The following is a 10,448-nucleotide window of genomic DNA, read 5'->3' on the forward strand; positions in this document are numbered from 1 at the left end:
ATGTATTGAAAGAAACTAATATATTTTGGTTTTTTTTAAAAAAATAATTAAAAAAATTAATATCTCACAATGTCAGGTTTTAGACCAAATTAAAAAGGATAATTCATGAAAATATTAGTTGTATACAAGTGTTGGAGAAAACTGCTGCGGTAAAAATGAAGATAGTTCCAATGACTTATCATGTAAACCTTATTTTAGTTATGCGAAATCAAGGCAGCTTGAGACTGATTCTCAACACCCGACTCTGGGATCAAATGGTGATAAAAAGAGCAAACAAAAAGAGCCTGTGCTTCACTGCAACAGACCAAGAGGACCACTCTGTTCAAGTATTTCTAATTCAGGTAAGCAAGAGAGAAAAAACTCCACCCAAATCCCCATGTCATCTAGGATTCTGAAGACATGTTGAGGCTTTGGTTTTAGCAAATGGCCTTTTATGCTCTGTCAGGCTATGCTTAGCTTAGCTGTTAAATGGCTTTTATTATGAAATGAGTTAGAAGTGCTATCCCTTGGTATTTCAAAAAAAGGTGTGAAGATGTGATATGGCCTTAGGACAGACATTTCCAGACTCTGGTTCACATACCACTGATGGAATGAATATCATTCCAGAGTCGTATGCAGCAATTACTGCTTCTTTCAGAAGCAACACTGTAAGAATTTCTACACGGGTAGTTACATATTCATAAGTTACTTCAGTACAAGGCATCAGCTTTCTGCCATGGTTCTGGACACAGTGCTTGCAATAATCCATTCAGTGTAGGACCTCTGTTTCTCAGTTGAGAGAGAACACAGATTTTGCGATGTCACCTCATGTAAGACAACAGTCTTGGGAATCCTGGTTTTCTCTAGCAAGGGCTGATAAGTTGAGGATTGAAATATGGTGGACTTATTTGAAAATAAATAGCACATATGGGATTGAGGTCCTGGGTTGGGAAGTGAGAGCATCCACATGAGTTTAAGGATGTCTCCAGTTTCTCCAATAGATCCTTTCTGGGAAGGGTTCAGCCTCCTGGGCAAGAAAAATAAATCACCACTTGCAGGAAGTGTCACACATCATACACAAGCAAAACACCATGCACTGTATATGCAAGCACTGTAAGTCTATCACTTCCAAACAGTGATTGACTTACTGTCACTGTGCCATGCAGCTGGTCTTCATGTGAGAATTAGAAATGTCCTAGATTTCCAGATGTGCTGCACAGTTTTTCTAGCGTATAGAGATGTAAACATTCCTTAAATTCTGTCCTGGCACTTCTGGACAGTAAAAAAAGACATGTATTAGGAAACCAAGATATATAACAGCTGTATGAGTGTGGCAAAGGTTGCAGGAAGCTGGTTCTACAGTCATCACTAAGGCAGCTGGTATCCATCCCTATAGCTGGTATCCAGCCAAACTAACACTGAGACCCTTGAGTGTGGAAGGCAACGTGGTCAATGCGTGAGACACCCAGCAGGCATCACCAGAACCTTGGCACGTAAATCAGGCTGGTCTAGTAGTCAGTGGAGCCCACTCCTCCAAGGCACCAGCAGATATTTTTAACTGTCATTTAAATTTGTTTTTCCCATGTCACGTGAATGACTGATACATTTGGTTCAGGGATATTATCCAAAGGGTTTCTCATGAGTGAGGGAGAAGAGTCATATGATGCCGACTACAAAGGAGGCAGTCCACAAGACTCCATTAAGTTGGTCCTGTGGTACTCACCTAGGTTTGCACAGAGAGCTGACCCTGCCCCCTCCCCTCATGCTTATTTCTTCCTCCTCACTTCTGGTGGCATTGGAATTTGTACAGCTATGAGTGAGGCAGATCAGAGAACCGATTTGGGGTTTTTTGTTCATTTTTGCTAAGTTAGTTTTTTAGCTTGATTTTTATTCACCCTGTGATCGCCCTAATGGTGGTACTGGCACAATGGAGAGTGTAGAAATGAGGAGTCAGTGTATGGAGATGAGTCCACCCCTCTTGGCAGAAGCTGGAGTTTATATTAGACTAAAGTGACAGAGGAACTCTGGCTTTTGAATTAATAAGTTGAAAGCTACTAGAAATGATCAGACTGAATACCTGCCTTTTTCATATTTATGACCCTATATTTCCTGAAAAGCTGTGTTATCTTGAGAGCTCAGATTTGTCCATTGAGAATGGCATTTGCAGTTGAGACACCTGAACAACTCTGAATTGCTTTCTTCTTTGCCTGACTGTAGGGAGAGAACTGTTTGCTGCTGCAAGTCCGGGTAGCACAGAAGACCCTGATCTGCTGCTGCTTCCCAATTTGCATAGCTTTTCCACCTGTGCACATTGAAACTTGTCATTCCAATCCAAACCAGACGTATTTCTTCCTATTGCCAAGTGATACAGATAGAAATTACGCCGCATGATGCACAGAAGGGGAGTATTGGGCTACAGAAGACCATATGCATTCAGTTAGCCTCTGGTAGATGATTTGCTTGAACATAAATACCTTACTGGTACTTCTGACAGTGCACAAATGCAGTTTTTTGGGAGCGCAAGCAAGCATGGCCACTTTCTATGGTCTGTTCACCTCATCGACCCCCAGCGTCCATAATTGTTGTATTAGGGATGTGAGAGCATGCACCCCTACTTGTTTCCTTTGGTATATATTTATGAAATAATTGTTCCTGAATTTGAGTGTTGAGCAAGAGTGTTGATCTGCTTGAGGGTAGAAAGGCTCTACAGAGGGATCTGGACAGGCTGGATCGATGGGCCGAGGCCAATTGTATGAGATTCAACAAGGCTAAGTGCCGGGTCCTGCGCTTGGGTCACAACGACCTCATACAACGCTACAGGCTTGGGGAAGAGTGGCGGAAAAGTACCTGGGGGTGTTGGTCGACAGCCAGCTGAATATAAGCCAGCAGTGTGCCCAGGTGGCCAAGAAGGCCAATAGCATCCTGGCTTGTATCAGAAATAGAGTGGCCAGCAGGACTAGGGAAGTGTTCGTCCCCCTGTACTCGGCACTGGTGAGGCCGCACCTCGAGTACTGTGTTCAGTTTTGGGCCCCTCACTACAGGAAAGACATTGAGGTGCTGGAGTGTGTCCCAAGAAGAGCAACGAAGCTGGTGAAGGGTCTAGAGAACAAGTCTTATGAGGAGCGGCTGAGGGGACTGGGGTTGTTTAGTCTGGAGAAAAGGAGGCTGAGGGGAGACCTTATCACTCTCTACAACTACCTGAAAGGAGGTTGTAGCGAGGTGGGTGTCGGTCTCTTCTCCCAAGTAGCAAGTGATAGGACAAGAGGAAACGGCCTCAAGTTGCACCAGAGGAGGTTTAGATTGGATATTAGGAAAAATGTCTTCACCGAAAGGGTTGTCAAGCATTGGAACAGGCTGCCCAGGGAAGTGGTGGAGTCACCATCCCTGGAGGTATTTAAAAGACGTGTAGATGTGGTGCTTAGGGACATGGCTTAGTGGTGGACTTGGCAGTGTTAGGTTTATGGTTGGACTCAATGATCTTAAGGGTCTTTTCCAACCTGAATGATTCTATGATTCTAATTTTTCTAATTCCTTTTTTTAGTCTTTTATTATTATATTTTTGGCCTGTTGTTTTTAGTTTATACTGTCTGCCCCCACTATCTCCTGAGGCAGCAAATTCTAGAAGTTCATTACTCACTCTGTGAAAAAGCAATTTCTTTTATGCTGATCCTCTGCTGCTTTCATTAAGTGTACCTTAGTGCATTTATTGTGTGGTCTGATGGAACAATCGTACCGTATTCAGTTTATTCACCATTTTAATAATTTTGAAAACCTTAGTTATACCCCCTTTCTTCCTTCTCTTCCGTCTGAAGTGTCTCAGTTCTTCATAAGGAGCTGCACCACACCTCTGATAATTTTTGGTGCCCTTCTCTTTACCTTCTTTAATTCTCTTATATCCTTGAGATGTGATGACCAGAATGGAACACAGTACTCAGGACATGGCTGCTCAAAGGTTTTATGTACTGGCAAAATGCTGCCCTGTCTAGTTCTTAATACCCTTCTTGATGATGCCCGACTTCTGTTCAACAATAGCAGCAGAGTTCATGGTATCTTTAAATTTTATAATCATGAATAATTTTTTGTAGTTAAGTTTTACAAGTCTTATTTATTCTGTAAGCCAAAATGCAATACGTATATTAACATTTCAATGCTTTATTACTTCTAGAACCATATTCAGGAATTGTCTGGAATATCAAGTACTCAGTACAAACTGAGCCATTCTTCAGGAGAAATAATAATTTTTAAGCTTGTGTTTCTTGTAACTATAGAGAAAATAATCAACAGCAACATATTATAAAACTCAGACCACTTAAAGAAACTGGACATTATTTGTATTTAAATTTATTTTCTGAAATTAATTATTAAGTGTGAATCTTACATGGATTGTTTTGATAAAAAAGGACAAAATACAGCTCTTTCATTACTTTTGAGAATTTTTCAGTCAGCTTGTCTGTGAAAAATAGAGATTTTTCTTGGTTAGTTTTGACTGTATGCATTTTATGTTCTGCAGGCAAGCTCAAAAGATGCTGGATACCTGTATGCAGCAATACATCACCACCTTGTGGCATTGCGAAGCTTTGCTGAGCAAGAACCAGATGCTAATCAAGTAGACACAGAGTCAGAAATAGCTTTTCAGCCATTAAACTGTGATAGCAATGATGATGAAAAAATAACTCAAGTGAGCAGCAGTGGATCTGGTAAGCAGAAATTTTCCTGGGAATGCTGTAATTCTTTCAGGGTTTTTTCTTTTAAGCAATGAAAATTATACTTTTTTTTTTCATGCTGACTATAACTTTCATCAAAGTTTCTGTTATAGATACCCTTTTTCAGGTAGAAGAAGGTAATTCCTTTTAGTATTTTGGCTTACTACTGTTAAAATGCAAGGTTTTGCTAGATCAAGTATCTACACATCTTTATAGCAGTGGAATACTCTTTTGACAAAAGGCTGAAGATTAAGACATTTTAATATTGTCAAGCTTTGCCTAAAGGCTTCTTCAGTATATTTCAGTAGAAATGACTAGAGGTATTGAGAAACTAGTTGTTACTTGAATAAGTGAAAGTTGAGTCCATTCACATCAGCGCTTAGGTAGTTACTAATGACTTAATGTGTTTACTAAGATACTTATTATGCAGTAGTTAACTTCATGTAAAACACTGATTCTTGATCAGCTCTAACAACTACCTCACTAGAAAATTTGCAAGTCAATATTTACACACCAGTTTTGGCAGCTTTCTTCAAAATAACAAGAATGTAAGCTCCTCAAAGTGAAGAATGCAACTAAAACATAAGGGGCAAGCTGCTGACTTAATCCTACTCTAGAAGCTGTTAGTACAGCCCACAACAAGGCTGGGGTCACATTTGCAGAAAGCAAGGCAGAAACTGCTGTCAGACTTAAAAGCTCTTCTATCTTAGCAAAAGGCAAGTCACATTTCTGGGGCGAATTCACTTGCTTGTGCCAAACTGCTACAGTGGGTACAGGAGCTGCCAATTACATTCGATTTTCTAATAGAAGGACTATAGCAGGCATGTTTGAATTGTTGCCCATAGCATTAGTTTCCCTCTTCAACTGAGTAACATACTGTCCTTATATTATAAACTCTTCCTTTTAACAACTATTCAACAAGAATCAAGTCATGTACGAGTAACAGCTATGAGTGACTGTTTGCTTATAAGGGAACGAGTCTTTTTTCCTCTTGGCAAATAGATTGAAGTTTACAGTGCTTGTTCCCATTATCATTTGTTGTTTAACTACATTTCAGTAGCATTCAGTGCTCTAAACAAAGCATGATGCTCTTATATAACATTTTCTCACAAATACCTTTTTTCTGTTTAGGAAATGGGAAAATTGTTAACTCTGAGAACTCCATGGATTGCTACCAGATAATCAAACATTCCCTCTGTAATTCCTAAATAGTCTCTATTGACTTTACAAAGAGTTTCTGGTAACTTGAAAACTCTGGATGGAGCTTGATTCCTTTCCAGAATTATTGATGATAAGAACTCTTTGTTCTTTTAGGGAAAAAAATGAGGGGAAAGGGAATGTCAAAGCAGTGTAGGAGCACAGATTTACAAGTTAAATATTTATTTTGATTTGCAGAGACTTTTGATACAAATATTCAGATGGCAGACAGTAAACAGATTCTGAGATATGAGTGTCAGGTGCTGTTTTTTCTTGACCTTTTAGTTTAAGCTTCTGTCTTTCATTTATGTCCAAATAGTTACTGACAGCAGTTCTAACAATCCCTTTCAAGTGCTTTTTGGATGACTTCTAGCATTTCCTGCTTATCTTAATCTCTTCTATTATTCTCAGAGCCATGAGGTTTTAATTTTGCATAGATTTCAGTTACTGGTATCCAAGTCCCACTTTACATGCAGACATTCACATCTTACACGTGCCTGTCCCTGGAACTCCCATTTTCAAAACAGGAAGAAAAAAATACCTCATGGGTTTTGAACAGGATGAGGTCAGTTTTAAATATCAGCATAGACACATCCATTTGGATGCAAGAGATCAGATCCTGCATACTTAAGAGCATTTGTTTAAATCTTTCATTTTCATGCTTTCATTTTCATTGAAGTATGTGTGAATAAGTCATTTTATTTTTATTGATGTAACTCAGTTTCAGAGATTACCTCTCCTTAAGACTACTATAAATGTTAAGAAGCATAAGTTCTCAGTGACTGTTTCATTACAAGAAATGCAATTAGAAAGTATGCCTGCATTTTATTTCATTCCATTCTACCTGTTTTGTCTCAGAAAAAGCAATGATAGTTCTTCCTTTTCTTAATATAGGCAATTTCCTTCTTGTTAAACTGAACTAACACAGTTCCCTAGATTATGCTATATATTTCATGACACTGTAAAAGACATGAAAAAATAAACCAGAATTGTCTTTAGTGCTAGAGACTGAAGAAGAAAGCAAATATGATATACATAAGTGAAGCATTAATGAACATTAAAGTGATTCTATATGTTTGCAAGACATTTTTGTAAGAATTTTTTACACAGAATTATTCACTATAACATCCACAGGATGTTAACACTGTATAAGGACACTGTATAAGGTAGTAGATGTATTTCTACCATTTTACAGATTCAGTATAGACATCTATTCCAATATTTTTTAAATTCTTAATTGAATTTCTTTACTTTCAAGTAGAGATATTAATTTCATAAAGTCCATAAAGAATAAGTTACTGTATCTGATATTTTTATCAGATCATATTTCACCAGTTACAGCTTGGATATTTTCACCAACAAATTGCTCTGTAAATCTAAGTGGAGAGAAACAGAAAAATTCATCTTTAAACAGATTTTGAGAGTGGATGGGATCAATAACTCTCTGGGAAGTATTTATCTTTTCCCACTGACTACAAAGTGAGCTGAGGAGATGAATTTAGACTAGACAGCAAACTTCTAGGCTGACCAAATCAAGCAAATCTCTTCTTCCATTTCTTTCATTGCTAATTCATTTCTCTGCTAAGTATTGTAACTATGTTTGCCTCCAGTTGTCTTTGTAATATCTAGCTGAGGAAAGATCAGCAGAATTCTTTATTACACATATGAAAAATTTTCTCACTAAATAATTTAACAAATAAAATAATGAAAAATGCTGATATGACAATGTGTGAATGATTGGAACTAGAGTGTTCCCTTCTGAGGGAAATGCCACTGGCCTCAGATGGTTGCGTGACTCTCCCCTTTTGTTTTTCCTCTCCTTGGACTTGTAAACCTTACATTCTTTGCTGTGTGGTGGATCTGCTTCAACAGACAGAATGGAGAATTCCCCTTAGCCAGGCATATAGAATAGCCTAGTATGGGAGAATGGTCTCCTGGTAGGCAACAAGTTGTACCTGACCCCTGTAGATAAAGAGGACCTAGCACCCAATACACTTGTGTCCAGGGTGTGTTCTGCAATGAGTAACATAATGTGCAAACTGTTGCCATTACCTCCTCCTCCTTTGCTAATAGATCTCAACCATCTATTTGGATTTTCCTGTATGTTGGCATACCTGTGTCAGGTATCTGTGCAGACATAGTCTTGTGATGGCTGTTTTTTAAGCACCTTGACTACAGGCAGTTACAAATTCAGCACATGGGAGTACTGAGTTGCTCTGCTAATATGCATAAATTCCACATAAAGTTATTGGATAGACAGTTCTCTAACTTAGACACTGTGCAACTCTTGCAGGGTGCCTACCTCTTTCCACTGGCGGCACAAACAAACAAGGTACCTATGTCAGGCTCAAAAAATCATCCTGCCAGAACATGGATCTGTTATTTAGAGCCCCAACACCTAAGCTTGCTAAGATGTCTCTGAAAATGTTACTCCTTGCCTTCTGACACTTCTAAGAGATTTTTCCATGTTTTCTTCATAGCCATTAAGGAGATTCTGTCCTTGCTCCAAAAGAATGTGTTTTGTTTACATTTAGAAACAGGTGATGTTCCCATCATGGTCATCAGAAATAGCAGAAGGTCCTTAAAGTGTTGTAACCCCATTAGTATTTAGAAAGAACTGTTATTCTTTGAGAGGCATAAGGCATTTCTTTCACAGGGGAGTATGAAATGTCAGTAGTAGTATTAGTATAGCATGGGGCTATAGGTAGGATGATTCCTATGATTTCCATCCTTTTCCCTTTTCTGATTTTGCAGGAATTTGTTTATTTGTACCCCTGAGGGGGAACAGAGAGGCTGGAAAAGTGTATGTGAGGGACAAGGATGTCAGTGTCACTAGGCAAAGAAATGCTTTATGCATTATTTCTTATATTGCACCTCACCAATAACTCTCTTAAATCTTCTCCTAACTTCATTCTGATTGAGGGATCCTCTCTTTTCAGGTGTCCTCTCTTTCCTGGCATGGAATTTTCTTTTAGAAGCTATTAGGGTGAATTCAAAGATGCTGGAGTCTGGGACTAGGTAAGTCCCAAGAAGTCTCTCCATACATAGCCATAGACCTTAAGAGAAAACCATAGTGTGTGGAGACATAGTGTGTCCCATGTGGGTCCACCAAGAATTGCATGGATTTTGGAGATTACTGGTGTTGAGAGCTGGACAGTATCATATCACAGAAGTGCAACCTTTGTTTTATTTTAGAGATGTTTTCTAGTCCACTATACATGTACCTCCCATGTTGGCCTCATTAGGACTGTCATCTGCTAGTGTTTATCAAGATTTAAAATGTTATGAAAGCTTTTTTTATTTTTATGTAAAATACTTTTAAAGTTCTTAAAGGAACTACTGATCAGCAACACCATAGGAACTCCTGAAAAACTGCTATCTGTTTGACACTTCTTGTCAATTTAAGTTAAATTCTTACCAAGTGTTAAAGTTAAGATTGCAAATCATAAATCTAACACACACATATACTTGATAATGATTAAAACTGAGAAAAAGTTAAGAATTAACTTCTTTGTTGGAGTCCAAGTTTCTGTATTCTTTGCAGCGGATATCAGTAACATCTAAAGCAGAGTAGAAAAGACGACTCTCTGATTGGCTTTAAAAGCTGACATGTCAGTAAAGAGAAGGGTGGAAATCAGATTTAATATTCTGACAAATGCAAGGCCTTTCAATTCACCCGTAAGAGGTTTAAAACTTTTAGTAAGTGTTTAGCAGTGGCCAGATGGTAGCAGCAATTTTTAAGCAGATACTGAGATAGTGATATATTATGTATCTGACATTAGTCTGCTATATCTACTTTTTGCAGCTTAGTCCTAGTCATAGAAATTACCCACCAAAAACACCCCTGGGTACTTTATCATGACCAATGAGTTATTTGAAGATATGTTGGATTTCTCACAGTTTACTGAGTATCTATTATGAAGTGTTAAAAACATCAAATTACTTAAGACAGTGTTCCCCTTATAGAGCAAGATGATTTGCATCCCAGACACATTGTCCGATCTAGACATCTGAATCCTTAGTGCTTATGTGCTTGTCTTTATTGACATAGAGAGTCACAGGCTTCATTCACTATTCACACACTCAAATATTTGTGAATAATCCTGTGTTATTGTCGTGGTTTAACCCCAGCCGGCAACTAAGCACCACACAGCTGCTCGTTCACTCCCCCCGGTGGGATGGGGGAGAGAATCAGAAGGGTAAAAGTGAGAAAACTCGTGGGTTGAGATAAAGATAGTTTAATAGATAAAGCAAAAGCTGTGCACGCAAGCAAAGCAAAACAAGGAATTCATTCACCACTTCCCATGGGCAGGCAGGTGTTCAGCCATCTCCAGGAAAGCAGGGCTCCATCACGCTTAACGGTTACTTGGGAAGACAAAACGCCATCACTCCAAACGTCCCCCCCTTCCTCCTTCTTCCCCACAGCTTTTATTGCTGAGCATGACATCATATGGTATGGAATGTCCCTTTGGTCAGTTGGGGTCAGCTGTCCTGGCTGTGTCCCCTCCCAACTTCTTGTGCACCCCTAGCCTCCTCGCTGGCGGGGTGGTGTGAGAAGCAGAAAAGGCC

The 10,448-nt window shown here is 39.0% G+C and overlaps 1 protein-coding gene across 1 annotated transcript in view; it reads left to right on the forward strand.

Moving 5' to 3' along the window:
• LOC127028904 (ran-binding protein 3-like) overlaps window positions 1-8,901 on the forward strand; it is a 52,951-nt gene extending 44,050 nt beyond the window's left edge. The window contains 3 exon segments of the mRNA XM_050914553.1: window positions 199-341; window positions 4,490-4,676; window positions 8,819-8,901. Coding sequence (XP_050770510.1) covers window positions 199-341; window positions 4,490-4,676; window positions 8,819-8,901 — 413 coding nt within the window.
• Window positions 8,902-10,448: the final 1,547 nt, after the last annotated feature.

Source organism: Gymnogyps californianus, unplaced genomic scaffold, assembly GCF_018139145.2.
Source record: "Gymnogyps californianus isolate 813 unplaced genomic scaffold, ASM1813914v2 HiC_scaffold_48, whole genome shotgun sequence".
In the NCBI taxonomy this organism is placed as follows: Eukaryota; Metazoa; Chordata; class Aves; order Accipitriformes; family Cathartidae; genus Gymnogyps; species Gymnogyps californianus.